At 35.9% G+C, this 17,931-nt stretch overlaps 1 protein-coding gene across 4 annotated transcripts in view; it reads right to left on the bottom strand.

Annotated features, from left to right (window-relative positions):
• The window catches only part of EDEM3 (ER degradation enhancing alpha-mannosidase like protein 3), a 59,864-nt gene that overhangs the window by 23,724 nt on the left and 18,209 nt on the right, over positions 1-17,931 (bottom strand). For all 4 annotated transcript variants that reach the window (XM_036272182.1, XM_036272180.1, XM_036272179.1 and 1 more), the window contains exons 5-13: positions 16,610-16,722; positions 15,343-15,496; positions 12,773-12,907; positions 10,185-10,290; positions 4,852-4,949; positions 3,181-3,306; positions 2,898-2,981; positions 1,467-1,550; positions 803-927 (exon numbers count right to left, since the gene is read on the bottom strand). In XM_036272182.1, the coding sequence (XP_036128075.1) occupies positions 803-927; positions 1,467-1,550; positions 2,898-2,981; positions 3,181-3,306; positions 4,852-4,949; positions 10,185-10,290; positions 12,773-12,907; positions 15,343-15,496; positions 16,610-16,722 (1,025 nt within the window). The remainder of the gene's footprint in view (positions 1-802; positions 928-1,466; positions 1,551-2,897; positions 2,982-3,180; positions 3,307-4,851; positions 4,950-10,184; positions 10,291-12,772; positions 12,908-15,342; positions 15,497-16,609; positions 16,723-17,931) is intronic.

Raw genomic sequence — 17,931 nt, 5'->3', positions numbered from 1 at the left:
ATGCACATGCCCTTGAGCAGAATCGAACCCGTGACTCTTTGGTCTGAGGGCCAATGCTCTAAATGCTGAGCCAAACCGGCCAGGGCAAAAGCATGCTTTTTATATCTTGAGTACTTCATGCCATTACATCTATCTAGTATCCAATGAAAAAGAAACTGCCAATGGTCTTTCCCAGTCCTTCAAATCAGCAACAGAATACACACAATAACCACAATATTGTTTTTAAGAAATTCTTGTCTGAACATAAATAATCCAGATCATTCAACTTCACCTGGATAATTTCTAACATTTTATATAATATAAAAAAACTTTTAATGAAGGAAAATAAAGCCTCAATATTCCTAATACTCCTAAAATCAAGGTTCTGATATTTAACAATCATTTATTCGTGTGTTTTTTTTTTAATTGTTTTTTTTGAGAGAGAGAGAAACATCGATGAGAGAGAACAGCAATTGGCTGCCTCCTGCATGCCCCCCACTGGGGATATGGCCCATAATCGGGCATGTGCCCTGGCCAGGAATCGAACCAGCAACCTCTTGGTGCATGGGTCAACACTCAGCCAGTGAGCCACACCGACCGAGTCTGTTTATTTGTTGTTGTTTTTTAAATCATCTGAGTACCTACTATATGCCAGGCACTATGATAAAAATACAAACTCTTCAAACAATTTAAAATGAGCCTATTCAAGAGAGTTTTAAAAATAAACACAACAAACTAAAGTTTGTATCTTCAAGTATCATCTGTAAAAGCATTAAGCGTATATGAATTCCACCTAGTAGTGGTATTTCAGGAATCGTGTTACCTGTCCTCATGACTTCCAGTACGAACATCCTTCATGGCAGCAAACCCACAAGGCACTCTAGCGTATTTATTCAAATTCTCAATAAGTGTTTTCCCTACTTCAAGGTAGTAAGGGTCTCCTGTAGCCTATTGAAAAAGAGAGTACACATATATACACACACACACACACACATATACATATATACACATATATGTAGCTAATATATTACCATACATTAATTTATCACATATTTATTGAGTACCTACTCTGAGAACCTAGCTCTGAAAAGCCATGGAATCTGCATTATAAAATTACTTAAACACATAACTGGAAAGCCATCCAATTATGTATCTTGGCCTTTAGATTAAATTTCAAATTCCCCAAAAAGATTCCTGATTAAAAGAAGGCAAGAGACATGCTTTAGAAAGCAGCTCTAGAATATAAATTTCTCTTTAAAGAAATGTTTACATTAGTATCACAAAAAGACATAAAACTTAGGTGTCAGAACTTGCATCTTTCAATAACTCTATGAGATAGATGAATAATAACCATGATATATCCAACCATTATAACACACTAAACAAGGTCTTTGAAAACCCAACTACTATTTTATAAGACAGTGAGATATTCAATAAAGAATGAGGGTGGGGGGCTAAACAGCAAAAAGGGAGGTAAATTATCTTACTTTATACAAGAAGTAGGTACTTTCTGCAAATTCTGGTCTTAAAGGATGTTGAGCCCAATGTACCCTGAAATCTGTGGTAAATGCCTGGACAGAAACATTCAAATAGGAAAAAAAAAAAAGTGAGGAAAAAATAATTAACAAGTAGATTTAGAACATACAGCAGTACATAAATTAGAAAATAAACAAGTAAAAATAATTAAAACACTGATAACAATTTTCATCTATAAAATTTTTCATTGCTCAAAATCACAATTCACTTTTGATAAGTTCCTATTTTTACCAAGTAAATGAAATTAAGGCGTTGGTGGTATAGTGGTGAGCACAGCTGCCTTCCAATTAAATAAAATTATTTTTTAAATGATCATTTTGGCTATTAGGACACTTAGAAAAAAACGATGAAATTGAATAATGACATTACATGGGACCTGAAGGTCCCACATAACTATGTTTTCTTCTTTTTCCTCACCTCTACTTTTTCTCTTAGTTATTAAGTGTCTAATTCTCATATTTCTATTTTAACATATGCTTTCTTTTGTAACAATCTCAAATCCTCAGTGGAAAAAGAAAGACATTATTTAAAAATAAAACTAGTCTCGCTTGAAATGTATTCAATAACAGAGCCAACTGATTGATTTATAGAAAAAAAAACCTTCTGAGAACCAAATAAAATTTTATTTGTGATAACATGTTATTTAGTTGAAACCTTAGTTTATTCTGAGTGAATATGAATTTTCTACAATACAATGCTCAGTCCTCACCTGAAGGCTAATAAAACTCTACTTTCTAAAGCAAACACTTCAGGAAACATTCTGAATTGTTGGGATGCTTGGCTCTCTCACAGAGAGCAGGGAATCAGTAGGGACAGAAGGTGAATTTGAAAGTTTTTTAATGATACATTTCTGGAAAGGCAAAAAGTATATTATTAAAATCTTGCCATTTGAAACTAGCAAGGATATTTAATACTGATACAATGTATAAAAACCAGGAAGACAAACTGCCAGCCAGCATGAGGAAGAGCTGGCACTCCCATATTTCCAGGAAGCATGTGTGATCAGTAAGAGTATATTCAATGTGTATCATTTTTATAAAATAAGCGTTAGAAAATAAAAAGTAAAAAGATCTCCTTAGTGGGTATGTGTAAAAGTTAGAAAAAAATAATATGAGATGTCATGGATTAGCGAAGGTTGAGAAATACTAATTTGGGATATTTTTTTACATAAAATGTCAGAATTATCATAAACTAGACTTCTCTGAATACACGAGGAAAAGGAAAAAACATATATAATACTATGTAAACCAAATATTAATTAAACTATTTAACCAGAAAAAATAAATAGAAAAAACTATCCAACCTTGAATATGACATTTTCTACCTTTAAATTAGAAATTTATAGTATATTTAAATTAGAATTCCAAAGATAATTTGCTTACCTCTGGTAGAAAATTGTGTTTTTTAATCACTTGATATAACATTTCATGAGTTTCAATAGCAGGTCTAATATCCCCCTTTAAGACCTAGAAGTCAAAATAACAAAATAACCTAATAAAACAGAAGTTGATTCTTTAATTTATAATCATTTTATAAAAAGGAAAATGTAGATTAATATAATTTTGAAATGTGACTCTGGCAATTCTATTTTAGAGATCAAAAATGCACTTAGCTATAATCATTTTACTCTAATATCAGGAAAACAAGAGTTTTTTGGTTTTTTACCTGCAGACCTGGAAAAAAGGCAAGCAAAGCATCCATCCAAGTCCGAGCATTCAGCATTGGCTTGTGGATATGCACGTCGAGGAGAAGAGGGGGCTGGCTGATGTACCGCATTATGGCATCGTAGTGCTAAAAGATCACAACATGTGTTCAGGAAAGGAGATGAAAAGAGATGAGCTATTCTAAACACAGCATTTCATTAAACAGCACTGTAAAGAAATTAAACCAGAATTCATACATAAATAAATTTATGATGTCATTGTGTAAATGTTTAAATTATTTTAGATGAAAATCTTTCTAAAATATATTGTATACACTCTCTTGTGTTCTTTAACTCTGATGCAGAAAATAAAAGACTACAGTTAATATGGGGCCTCCTGGGGGAGCAGATGAACATGGCTATCCTTTGGAATTAGTCAGTCCATGGTTAGTATACCCTTGTGGCCCAAGAATGCTCTTATATCCTCTTGAAATATAGGTCCAGGCTTCTAGATTAATATAATTAGTTTCATTTTTTCCCTATGTCTAGAAGTTTAGGCCCTTCGTGGCTGACACTGGTACTCAGTACTACCCAAACTAATGTATCTAATCACTGTTGCTACCCTTAGGGTCCGCTATATCTGCCTTTTAGGCTCTTAAAAACTCTTTTTCTTCTATCTTCTCCTAGTTATCTCTCAGCTGTAACAACAATTTGGGCTGTGAGAGTCAATGAATGACAATAAGCCAAAAAAAAAATATCTGTCTTCATTCACCTCAAGAAAATCTCGTTATAATCCAACTACTGACTTATTTAGGACACTTACTAGTTTGTTTTTTTCCAAACTCATCTACTATTTAATCACCCTATATACATTAAAACTCATTTAATCTTCCCCAAAACTCTATAAATAGTACTAGTACTCACATTTTGTGGATGAGGAACAGAGGCAAACAGTATAAAGTTATTTGCCCAGTCATAAAACCAGCAGTACAACCAGGATTTAAACCTAGGCAGGAAAACTGCCATGCTTTTAACCACTATATCATACTGTCTCACAGTAATTGGGTGAACTGATGAGTGGGCAAAGAAATGGTAAATTATTTAAAAAGAATACAGTGATATAGCTGATGAGAATGCTGTATTAATTTCAGTTTCCTTCAGTTACAAAGGTGATCTAATCAGGCTCAATAATACTCCCCCTTCTCCCCTAAAAGTATGCCTGTAGCTCTGATCTAGACTTAAGACTTACAGACTGCTTTTGAAATGAATACGCACTGGTTTCTCCAAGTTTCTGAAGCCCTGCATACTTTCTGTGATCAAGAACTACGCCAAACTTGCAAGAGTTAAAAAAAAAAAAAGGAATCCAAAAGAAGCAGCTAATAATTTATTGCAATAAATTCTCTTCCTTATATAAAATATTAGGTAAAACTCAAATTTACATCACTTACTGGCAGATCATGAAACCTTCTAATAAGAAACGAAGATAAAACTACTTCATAAACTAATTTTTGGAATGTGTGTAGCTTTTACCCTGTCCCTGTCCAACATCATCAGGGAATACTGACAAAAACCCTACTACTACACATTTAGAAATAATTATTTTTCAGACTGTCACTCAGATTATTGAGTTTCTAACAAATCTGGCACTCAAATTAAATTGGCTCTAAAGTTAATGTAAAATTGGATCAACTTACTGTATTAAATCTTTCCAGAAAACTGTCATCTCCAAGCAAGACATAGGCTTTCAACAGATATTCATAATAGGAATCAATGCCTGCTCCAACTCCACTATCTATGAAAAATAGATACAAATGTGATTATTTATTAAACTAGTCAAAAATTCTTTATACAATTGAGGGTACTAGCACACTCAGAATGAAAAATGAGTCTAAATAGAAAACTATTTAAAGTAAAAAGTACACATTTACAGAAATATTAACCCTACTATATGAATAATTGTTCCTTTGCTAACAGTTTATGTTAAAAAAAAATGCTACTTTGCAAAATGGCTTACAAAGGTCTTACTTAAAAGCACGAATTACTAGTTTTGAGAATTTTTTAACCTCATTTTCTCAGGGAGAAACTCCAAAGAGGAAGCACTAGATTATGTATTTTTTTTTATCAGACCCTTAATCAGGAAGACATCAATCTTTAAAGTTATAACAGGTATGAAAACAAGGCTACTGTTTGGAGGTACCCATTCTAATTGCTAAAATTGGTACTGATTGTTGGCTTCTTCCTCCAAGAATTTCACAGAGGTCCAAAGAGAGAAAATAATAAGAAAATTATAAAACCTGGTGGCCAGGGGTGTGGGGACAGGGGAGAGGGGAGAGGGTAGCTTTGGCCTACAGCAGAGGCAGCCAGGCACGGGTATGGAAGGACCAAACAGGAGGGACACTGCTGGAGCTCTGCTCTTGCTTCTCTCCTACCACAGCATTAAGACACAAGACCTCCTCCCACACCTGCTATGAGCCAGATCTAGGCTCCAGGTATTCTAGAGGTAAAATCGGGGCAGCACAGAAGCCCCGCATAAGGAACTAAACAAATGAGGTAGGAACTAACTTTAGATCTTCTCTTCCCCACGTTTTCGCCTCCTAAAGCTGATGAATTACAATCTAAATTACAATCACAATCTTAGAAATCCCTATACCCAGGGCACACCCTAGATCAAATGAATCAGAATCACTAGGGTTCCAGGCATTGGTATTTTTTTAAACTTTTTTAGATTTCATCCCTAATATCCCTTACCTGGATAGGAATTGGGATTTGACTTTGCCACAAAGTAGGTGACAAGGAAACATGAACTTACAAGCCCAAAACATTTAAGAAATATGACTTTTTGCCTGGCCAGTGTGGCTCAGTGGTTGAGCATCAACCCATGCACCAGGAGGTCGTCAGTTTGATTCCCGTTCAGGACACATGCCCAGGTTGTGGGCCAAATCCCCAGTGGGGGGCATGCAGGAGGAGGCCAATCCATGTTCTCTCTCATCAATGCTTCTTCTCTCTCTCCGTCTCCCTTCCTCTCTCTCTAAAATCAATAAAGAAAAAGAAAAAAAAAAAGAAATATGACTTTTTAAAAAGAAAAAGAAAATACCAGAATAAGAGTTTATCAGGAAAAGAAATATCAGAACAGGCAAACCAAAAAAATTAAATTAGCAAAAAGAGAGATAAATGAAAAAAGATAAAATATCTAAAAAATAAGGATCAAGTTTTCAACAATTAACAACATAAAAATTAATAAAACAGGACCACATAATACCAAAATGAGAGATAAAGAAAATTCTACACCTAAAATTATAACATTTTTAGAAATTTCTCTTTGGCTCTGATACTCTTAATCTTACAGAGAGAAAAAGTAGATCATAAGACTTCCGGTCAAGACGGCGGGTAGGTAAACGCGGTATCGCGTCCTCCCACAACCACATCAAAGTTACAACTAAACTACAGAACAACTATCATCAAAACCGCCTGAAGTCAAGCTGAATGAAGTCCTACAACTACGGAATTAAAGCAGCAGCCACACCGAGACTGGTAGGAGGGGCTGAGGGGATGGGCTGGTCCCCACACCCACGTGTGGCGGATAAAAATCAGGAGGACACCTTGGCTGGGAAGGTCCTTCCTGAGGACTGAGGGGTCCCCGTCCCACACCAGGTGCCCCGCTCAGGGTCCCAGTGCCAGGAAGAGAATCCCCATCACTTTGGGCTGGAATAAATAGTGGGAACTGAGGCTCAGGGAGGCTGAACCAGCTGGAGCCCCAGGTAGCTCCTTAAAGGGCCCGCGCACAGACTTATCGGACTCTCTCCCTCTGAGCTTGGAGGGGAGGCAGCTCGAGGGGCGCCAGAGACACACAGGGAAGAACTGAGCTGTTTGGCACTGGAGCGAGAGCTGGAGAGGGGGCTTTCTCCAGGACAGACGTGCTGTCAGAGGCCTTTGTTCCTTTGGTGAGCCCTTCCCTGGGGCAGCAGTCAGTCACCATATCTGGGACTCCAGCAACCTGGCTCACACTGGTAGCCCCGCCCTGGTGATTCCCTGAGGCCCCGCCCCACCCAACTTGCAGGCCCACCCAAGCTGTTGCCAGTTGCTTAACCATAGGATTGGCCTGTCTTGGATCCTGCTTCAGGTTTTCCTAAATTCTTTCAAACAAGCAGCATCTCGTCTCAGTTAGCCCCATACCTCTCATTAAGTAATACACAGAAACAGAGAGGCAGCGAAAATGAGGAGACAAAGAAACAGGTCCCAAATAAAAGAACAGAACAAAACCCCAAGAAAAGAACTAAGCAAAATGGAGCTAAGCAACCTAACAGGTGCTGAGTTCAAAACACTGCTTATAAGGATGCTCAATGAACTTAGTGAGGGCCTCAAGAGCATACAAAAGGACCAGTCAGAAATCATGGATGCACAGTCAGAAATGAAGGAGGCATTAACTGAAATAAAGAATAATTTATACAGATTCGATAGTAGAGTACGTAAATCCAAGAAGCAAACCATTAATTTGGAATATAAGGAAGCAAAAAATGCCCAATCAGAACAGCAAAAAGAAAAAAGAATCCAAAAAAATGAGGATAGTGTAAGGAGCCTCTGGGACAACTTCAAGCGTGCCAACATTCGCATCTTGGGGGTGCCAGAAGGAGAAGAGAGAGAACAAGAAATTGAAAACCTGTTTGAAACAATAATGGCAGAAAACTTTCCTAACTTGGTGAAGAAAACAGACATACAAATCCAGGAAGCACAGAGAGTCCCAAACGAGATGAAACCCAAGAGGCCCACACCAAGACACATCATCATCAAAATGCAAAAGGTTCAAGACAAAGAGAGAATCTTAAAAGCGGCAAGAGAAAAGCAGTTAGTTACCTACAAGGGAGTTCCCATAAGGTTGTCAGCTGATTTCTCAAAAGAAACTTTGCAGGCCAGAAGGGAGTGGCAAGAAATATTCAGAGTGATGAAAAGCAAGAACCTACAACCAAGATTATTCTATCCTGCAAAGCTGTCATTTAGAATCGATGGCCCATAAAGAGTTTCCCAGATAAGAAAAAGTTAAAGGAGTTCATCACCACCAAACCGTTACTATATGAAATGATGAAGGGTCTTTTTGAAGAAAAAGATAAAATATATGAACAAACAAAATGGCAATGAATACATATCTATCGACAATGGAATCTACAAACAAAATGAACAGGCAGAACAGAAACATTGTCATAGATACAGAGAACATTTTGTTGGTTACCAGATGGGAGGGGGGTTGGGTGAAAAAGGTGAAGGGATTAAGAACTACAAATTCATTGCTAGACTCACAAACCTCAAAGAGAAAGGGTTTGGGGGTGGGGTGGGGATGGGAAGAAATAAACCAAAGAACTTAAATGCATAACCAATGGACAGAGACAACAGCGTGGAAAAAGGCGGGAGTGGGGAGGAGGGGGTTGATGGGGGAAAAATGAGGAACATCTGTAATACATTCAACAATAAAGATTTTTTTAAATTTAAAAAAAAGAGTAGATCATATACAAGGGCGTAAAAATCAGAATAATATCAGATTTTGAACAGGACTTAAGAAGACAACAGAGTTGTATTTTCAAAGACTTGAAAGAAAAGAACCTCACAGAAAATTATACCCAAACTGTCACTTAAATATGAAAGCACAATAAAATTATTGTTAGGTATATAAGGCCTCAGAAGCTATTAAAAGGTACTGAAAATAGTTTGAGGTAAATACATAAATGAGAAGAGAGACAAATCTAAGAGATGTTGTAAGTAATATACAAAGTACAAGTGACCAAGTATCTTGATAAAGTTTATCTTTAAAGAAAGAGGAAGTAAAACCAAAAGAAAAAAGAGAAAACATATTCATAATGAGTAAGAACGCAGTATCTATATGGTAAAAACATAAAGGGGGATGAGAGTTGCAGTGGGGTTGTGGAGTTGGGGGGAGACAAAGGATAGGAGAGCATGCTAAAAGTTCATTTCTTACTAGGAGGCAAATATAGGGTTCAATTAAAATTAAAAGAATTAAAAGGAAACAAAAAGGTGGGACATACTGAAATAATAAAGATGGTATAAATAAGTCCAAATACATTGCAGAAATAGGGAGAATCTAGGATCATATGCAGAAGTAACTGGCTATCAAACAAGTTGCTTTTGTAACAGATGGTCCATTTGTGGGTGCTTGTTACATATCATATTAATAATGACTAAGTAAAATGGGCCATGCATGGACCCATGATGACAGTGTCATAAGCCAACAATGATAACTGATCTTAAATTAATAGTGATTATTTTGCACCTGAGTTCCAAGGCAAGTAAAAAAAAGATAAGCTATTGCAGAATTCTGAAGCCAGGTTTCAGATTAGTTTCAGAAACCATTTAGACAAAACAGAAAAATTTTATATAATACTGAAGTCAATAATTTTAACATGCTCAAATTAATAATTATCTTTTTAATTTATTTAATTATAGGCAATTATTTTTATTTTATAAGAAACAACATAAGCCTTTTGGGAAATAAAATAAATATGTAAACAAGATCATCTCATTAGGAATATTCTACTATATTTCCATTCATCTATGCTTATAAAGATAAAAACATAGTCTTTATATACGTAATCCTATATTCTATTTGTTCATATAACATTGTTATGTGCTTTGTCTCATGATTCAAATTCATTTTCATAAGAATTAGTAATAACATTGTTAAATACAGATTTTCACTTAACTATACCTTCATGTGAGATGGCTGAGGTATTCTGATGACTGAGGTCCTCAAAGAAGTTAGTTCTACTGTGTCAACTATTCCCTCTATCTGTAATGCTATACCCAGTAAGGTATGAAATAGAACACTAAGTCATCTAGAAGGGTATGCTATTATTTGACACACCAAAGAAGAAAATCAGGCTAAATTAGTTATAATTCCAGCAAGTTTGTGAGAAACACTGCCTTTTACTGTCCCAAGATTACTTTAACGAATGAAAATTCCTTATTTCCCAACCATTCTAAGGATGTGAAAGCTAGATTTGAAAAAGGCGAACTTACATACCTTTTCGCACCCAATCTCCAGTATGAATATTTATAGTCACGCCCACTAAATTACTACTTCGCTGTCTTTTTTCCCAGAGGAAATCAAGAGCTTTTCTTGCATATTCCTATAATTAGATAAAGGAAAGGCATACTTGAATAACTTCAGATCTCTGGCAAACAAGGAAACAAAGAAACAAAAATCAAAGGCCCCATAGCATATTTTAAGGATTAACTAAAATTCCTAAGATAACCATTAATAATATATGTTAAATTTCCTTACAGGCCAAATCTTGGTTCTTTTTGACCCAATCAAGTCTAGTTAAAAAGAATGACTCTAAAAATGCTATTTAGTGGCAGTAATCTCACTATGAAAGGATCCAGGTTCATCTACGCTTGTAGTACAAGTTCACATTCACACACATGTATTACTAAATCATATTAATTTCTGGCATAATTGAATGCCCTTGATAAAATAATCTCAGACATTTTAATGCAAAGTGAGAATCTCCTTAGATACTCTTATTTAAAACTTGAAGGAGACTTTTAAAGTTTATACACCATCTTTTAAACACAAACAGGCATTTCAGATTCCACTTTTTAAGTAGCATGTAACTTTGTTAGAGTCAGTAAATCAACTAGTATTCATTTGACAACCAAATTTTTAAACTTATGATAACAGTTTCTTTTATTTTCATTTACTTTTATTCATTGGACACTAAATTAAAATAATTTCTGATCTGCCCTGGCCGGTTTGGCTCAGCAGTTAGAGCATCGGCCTGCGGTCCAGAGAGACCCGGGTTCGGTTCACGCCAAGTGCGCGAAGGGCGCGTACCTCAGTTGCAGTTTGTCCCTGGCCCTGGTTGGTCACGCGGGTGGCAGCCACTCGATGTGTCCCTTTCACATCGATGTTTCTCTCTCTCTGTTCCTCTCTTCTCCCTCCCATTCTATCTGAACAAAAAGTGAAAAAATGTCCTCAGGTGAGGATAAAAAAAAAAATTTCTGATCAAATTCTTGGCTTTGGATAAAAATTTGTTACAAAACATGCAGAAGTTCTATAAAAGAAAGAAATAATTAAACCAATTTGTCACTTTGCAGGTTTTAATTTCTGATTCAAACTATTTATGCTGATTTTTTAAAACAATGCAGATTACAACTTTAATTATATGCTATAATTTGAGAGCCAAAAAGGTTCATAAAGATTGTATTTCACTACACCTATCTTACAGCTAAGAAAACAGGCCCAGTGAAATCAAAGATTTAACCAAAGTTTAAAACTGAATTAAAGGACAACTGATATGAGAATTCAGATGTCTTTATAGTTAACACTAAAAGCAAACTTTTTCCAACAAGAGCCACATAGTAAATATTTTAGGCACTGTCACAATTATTCAACTGTATCACTGTAGCACAAATGCAGCCATAGACAAAAATAAAAAATGAGCAGGGCTATGTTCTAATAAAACTTTATTCACACACACAAAAAAACAGGCACTGGATGAATTTGGCTCAAAGACTATAGTTTACCAACCCTGCATTAGATTGATGCTCTATCAAGTACATTAGGTTGCTTCTCTTATAATAAATTACTGAACATTCAAGAAGTTTTAAAACATCATGATTTTCAACAGATTTACTCATAAATACAAAATAGTCCAGTGGAAAGAGAATGGGTTTTGAATTCAGAAAGGCATGGATTCTAACTCCACTCTCACTCATTCAGCCACTAGCTGCATCTTACCCTTTTTTAGACTCACTTTCCTCACCTGTAAATGTATCAGTAGCTCAGAGTTTGTAGTTCAACTTAAACAGTATGCAAAACTGAGTATACTTTTTAATAAAGGAAAGGTATTAGTTAACAAGGTATAGAATAAAAATTAAACCAAACATGATAAATCTGCCCTTAAGATACTTCAAACACACATACACACAAAGACCATTTGACTTGTTTTATTTACACTCAGATCCAACGACTCTGATGTTGGCACAGATTCCCTAATTTTGCTCTATGTCACCATTTGATGAATTTTTAAAACCTCTCCTGTCACATGCATTTAAAGAGAAGCATTTTGTGTTAATATTGCACTCCAATGACAAGCTTAGATAAAATAAAAAGTGAGAGACATACCTAGTACACAACAAATTACTTGGGGAATATTAAGTCTTTCGGATAATGAATAACATGTCCCTTGGAGTAAACAAACTTATAGATAAGACTCTCAATCAAAACTTAAGTGCAAAAATCTCACCATGTTTTAGATTAGTGACGTTTTCAGAAATGCCATAAACCATCTAAAAGTCTAACACATAAAACACAGACATTGTATTTCATAGAAGACATTTGTGATATTAAATTCATGTAAGTAATATGGCTTAAAAAAAAAACCTAAGAATAAACCTTAAAATTTATAGTTTGTGAAAAAATGCAAACCGTATTTACCTCACAATGACTTCTATGTTTTTGACAAAGACTGTGATGGAATTCAGACAAAATTTCACTAAAATAATAGTAATCCTCTGACTGATAATCCTGATAGTTGACCAACGAAGAAAAGATATAAAATTAGTTATGCCCAATCCCCAGGAGATCAAAGACTATGAAAAGCAAACCTCAAATATTGTTGCTCCTGTGAATCGACTTAAAGCAGCAAACTCAAGGATCAAGGTACCTGCACACGCTGTACAGGTATCAGTCTCAGTCCCTGTCCGAGCTTCTGGTTTCCTGATACCAAACTTTAAATTAATCTAAATAAAATCAGAAGATGATAATTAGCAATTATCGAGAGATAATGACTCCTGGATAAGAGAATAGTTTTTAATCAAGTCTTATCAAAAACATGACAATAATTTACAAAATAACTAAACATTGAAATTCCATCTGATGATCTCTACGACTTTCCAATTAACATCTAGGGAAATATGTTCTACGCATGTAATATTCATGGAGCAAATAGGTTTTCATTTAGTTCCTTCCTTACTGATACTGAAATTCAATATAAGAACTTCACAGAAAAAATAACTTCTGTAACAATTCTGTTTGCAGGACAGTTTGAACTAATTAGTACAAGAGGGAAGTAGACCAACTCTAGAAGAAATTTTAATTGAGAAATCAATTGGTGGGTATGCCTATTACCTTAGCAATGTCAATCAATAGACTCTAGGAATATCTGGCCAAGGAGACAGGCAACCTCAACAAAGAACAACAGAAGTGAAATGTAGGGGAGACATGGGGAGTGGGTCACCATGATGGCTTCAGTACTGCAAAAATGATTCCATTTTTCCTCATTCAACTGGCAAAAGAATGATAATATACAATAATGATAATAACACAATGACACGTACTTTTATACAACACTGAGGAACTATCAAAGTAGAAACTTTCTGGAGAAAAATTGTACAATAAGTACCCAAAGTCTTAAAAAGCATTCCCTATGGCTGTCTTACTCTTTTCTCTTCTAGTAATTTATCCTAAAGAAGAAATAAGTAAAAAGATATGTATAAAGAAGAGCTATTTAAAAGATCATAAACTAGAAATTAAAATAAGAGATTTAATACTAGTCTGTTTCAGGAAAAAAAAAAAAAAAAGTGGTTACAATCCACTAAATTGGTGGGTAAACCAATGGGCTGTAACCTCTAATTTGAAAGACACCACTCTATATCATGCTGTATCTCTAGCCAGACTTCTTGATGGAGGAGATGAGTCTTATTTTATTTATATTGGTAGAGAAGTTATTCCAGGTTACAGAGATGCAGGCTTAAAGGCATGGCAATGGAAAAACTAAAAAAAAAAAACAACAACCCAAACAACAAAAAAATAAAATGCTAGGTGGTTTGAGGAACACTAATAGATTATTTGGAGTAAATTTTTTTTTTTTATCCTCACCCGAAGACATGTTTCCTTTTTTTTTTTTTTGTTCAGATAGAGTGGGAGGGAGGGAGGAAGAGAGGGAAAGAGAGAGAGAGAAACATCTATGTGAAAGGGACACATCAAATGGCTGCCTCCCGCACGACCCGGGGACAAACTGCAACCATGGTACGTGCCCTTAGAGGGAACTGAACCCGGGTCTCTCTGGACCGCAGGCCGATGCTCTAACCACTGAGCAAAACCAGCCAGGGCCTAATAGATTATTTTGAAATGGAATACTCATTTCACTGGGGCTCGGGGTATGAAAGAACATCAGAAAGGAAGTTTATTGCCAAACCATAAGGAATTCTGAAAGTTAAAGACAGTACAACAGGGAGAGTCAGTAAAACTTCTGAGGATAATTTGATTAAAATGTTTTGGTAAGATTAATGTTTTAAATACCTAACGCATAAAACAGAGAGAAATGAGTGAGACAGGCACTTACAATAGCTTTGGAATAAAATGATATTGGTTTCAACCAGCGTAGTAGCAATAAAAAAAGAAAAACATGAATAGAGCTTGGTAATTAATAGCTGAGGTATCTGCCTTGCATAAGAGGGAGAGAGTAGTAGTGTTAATAAAGAATAAAATAAACCAGAAGAGAGTTTTTCTGTCTGCAGAGGCTTCTTTCCCTCTGCTTTAAATATAACCTTTTGTCTTGGGGGCGAAAACCACAAAACTTCAAATGAAGAAGTTGCCAACTCTCTTTAACCAACAGAGAAGAAATCTCAAAATGGTCCTATACTTTCACCAACCGAAGTCTTCTTACCTTTAATTCTACCACATTACATCTTCAAGGCTCTCTTTGCACCTACTTCCAAGATTTTCTAGGACATCTTTTGAAACTTTCTGTTTAAGACTTTCGGATACCACACCCTACTCTGTGCTTCTCCCTGCACACTCTCCGTCGCTCTGCTCCGCCTCGCCCTCATGCCCCTCCGCCCGTGTCCTCTCTCGAACCGCTCCTCTGGACAGTTACCACCTCCTCTGCCTCACCTGTATCTTCTGCACAACCCGTTCTGGCCCAAATTTGAGTCTGGCATCTGTTTCTTCCTTCTGCAGCATAATCTAATCTGTTATGCAGTGACACATAAAAGGCTTCAACTCATCTAAATTCTCACACCACTCATACCAAATTAACTGAAATGTCAATATAAGTGTGTTATTTTGCTATGAAGCACTTTTCTCCAGCTTCAAGCAGGTGAGGAACAATAGCTCCAATCTTTTTTAGCAAAAGAAGTATATAAAGACTGCCATATTTTTCAGAATTACTTACTCTTGGATAAGGAAGGCCACTAGTAGTATTGAAAGCTGGTAAAAGTTTGTAACCCAATTGCTTTGCCATTTGCAGAAGTTCGTCGTTGTACCACTGCATGTACTCGCCCTTCTCTTTCAGCATGATTGCCAGTGAGTGTCCACCCAAGAGACCCCTGCAACCAGAGACCAAACATGACCCACATCTTAGACACTTGGAAGTCACCACTTAAAAAGATGTAGGTGTCTTTTTATCAACAACTTTACACACATAAGGAAAGAACATAGAAGAGCTTAATTTTTTACCTCACTCTGGCTACTCACTCATGGCAAACATTTATAATTATGTAGCCAGTATTAAAAAAAAAAAAATTCAGATGTTCTACCTGTTGTAAAGTGTTTAGCATTCTTAAAAACTTTGTTTTCTTAAAGAACATCAAAGAAGTCACTTATTTTAACAAATTTGACAAATTTAATTTTAACAAAATTTAAATTTAACTCATTTAATTATATCATGAAATATTTAACTCTTAGTATAACATTAAAAAAAATAAAAATAACCCTTCTGTCTACATTAAAAGTTAATGTTGAAATTTGAATTACTATATCCTGTAATTCCACATTTTTATTTATTTTTATTTTTTTAATCCTCACCCGAGAATATTTTTCCATTAATTTTCAGATAGAGTAGGAAGGAGGAATGGAGCGGGAGAGGAACAGAGAAAAACATCAATGCGAGAGAGACATAAAGATGGCTGCCTCCTGCATGACCTCAACCAGAGCCAGGGATCGAACTGCAAGTGAGGTATGTCCCCTTGACCAAAATCGAACCCATGACTCTGGTCCTCGAGCAGACGCTCTAACTGCTGAGCCAAACCAGCCAGGGTTAATTCTGCATTTTTAAATGTTTCAAGAGTATTTCAAATTGTGTAGATGAAAAGTAATCCTACAAATTTAGTTTCATTTGCCTTGAAGAGGTATTAGCAAATGTTAGTAAACTATACTGCTAGTGAAATACCTGTGATGTAGCTAATATGCAAATATTCAACCTATAGTCCTTTATCAACGATATACAGGGGTTACCTGTGAGTTGAGTCTGTAACTTTTTATAAAGCCTGCTGCTGCCTCAGCCTGATTTCATGCAAGGTCCTCCCACAGCCTCTGTTTCATAATATCCCCACTTTTATCTTTAAACATAAGAAATATCTTGCTTTATTACCATCAAGAAATAAACAGTATACCCTAAGCTTTTCTGTTAAAATTATAGCTTTAGTGTCTTACATACTTACCCAAGAACTCTGATGTTTGTTTCAAAGACTGATACAACTACATCATTATCTAAATTAACATCTCTTAAAACTTTTCTCACTGCATCTTCAAATTCTTTAGTTTTATTTAATACCTAGAAGAAAAGTGTGAAAATAAAGTTATTTTCTATGAAGTCAAAGAGAAATATCCTCAAAATGAGCTACTGAAAGCAAGTTCATATCTTAAGACTAAAAAGCGACACACACACAATATTTCCCTTAAGCATGTAATAAAATGTGATATCTAAGATAGAAAAAAATAAGTGCCTAATTATATTATGAGGAATCATTATAAACTTTTTTTTTTTTTTAATCCTCACCCGAGGACATTTTTCCATTTTTTGTTTAGAGTAGAAGGGAGAGAGGGAGAGAGGAAGAGAGAGAGAGAGAGAGAAAGAAACATGGACGTGAAAGGGACATATCTAGTGGCTGCCACCCACATGACCAACCAGGGCCAGGGACAAACTGCAACCGAGGTATGTGCCCTTAGCGGGAACCGAACCCGGTCTCCCTGGACCGCAGGCCGACGCTCTAACCACTGAGCCAAACCGGCCAGGGCTAAACTTCTTTTTTAAACACAGAAATATCATTAGGACTTTAAACAATCAACCTCAGAACTGTTAACGGGTTTCTGACCTAGAGCTACCTAAAATGAGCTCTACAGGGATTTGGTTTCCAAGTCCAAACTAACCAAAAATCCATCCTATGTACTAAACATCATTTAAAAAGTTGCTTCCTCATAAAAGAAAGCACATACTTCAGAGGATGATCAACTGACCCTAAACCATACACCACCTGCCCTCTTCACCCCATGGATGCCCCAGCCCAATTTGAATTTTGGTTCCTTCATTTACTACCTATCTAATCCCAGTTATTTCCATCTCTGAGTCTGTTCCTAAATATACAAAAAGAAGGAATACCTACTTTCATAGGGTTGTTTTCCTAAATGAGGTAATGTATGTAAAGTACTTCTAATAGAGTACCTGACTTAATAAGTGCTCAATATCATTACCATTATTATCATCATTACCACATGGATTAGAATCCTGTCTATACTAAGAATTCTGTGGATTCTTGCAATGAGCTCCATGAAGGGGTCACCGTCACTACACAGTTTACTTTGATTTTTCGGTCTAAATGAAGGTTGCACAATTAGATGTTATTTAGATCTTAGATTCATTAAAAGTAGCTTTCTGGCCCTGGCTGGTTTGGCTCAGCAGTTAGAGTGTCAGCCTGCAGACCAAAGGGTCGGGGGTTCAATATCCGGTCAAGGGCAAGTATCTGGGTTGCATGCAGGTTGAATC

Source organism: Molossus molossus, unplaced genomic scaffold, assembly GCF_014108415.1.
Source record: "Molossus molossus isolate mMolMol1 unplaced genomic scaffold, mMolMol1.p scaffold_m16_p_20, whole genome shotgun sequence".
NCBI lineage: Eukaryota > Metazoa > Chordata > Mammalia > Chiroptera > Molossidae > Molossus > Molossus molossus.
Note: the sequence above shows the minus strand (reverse complement) of the source record. Positions and strands in the feature narration are given on the sequence as shown.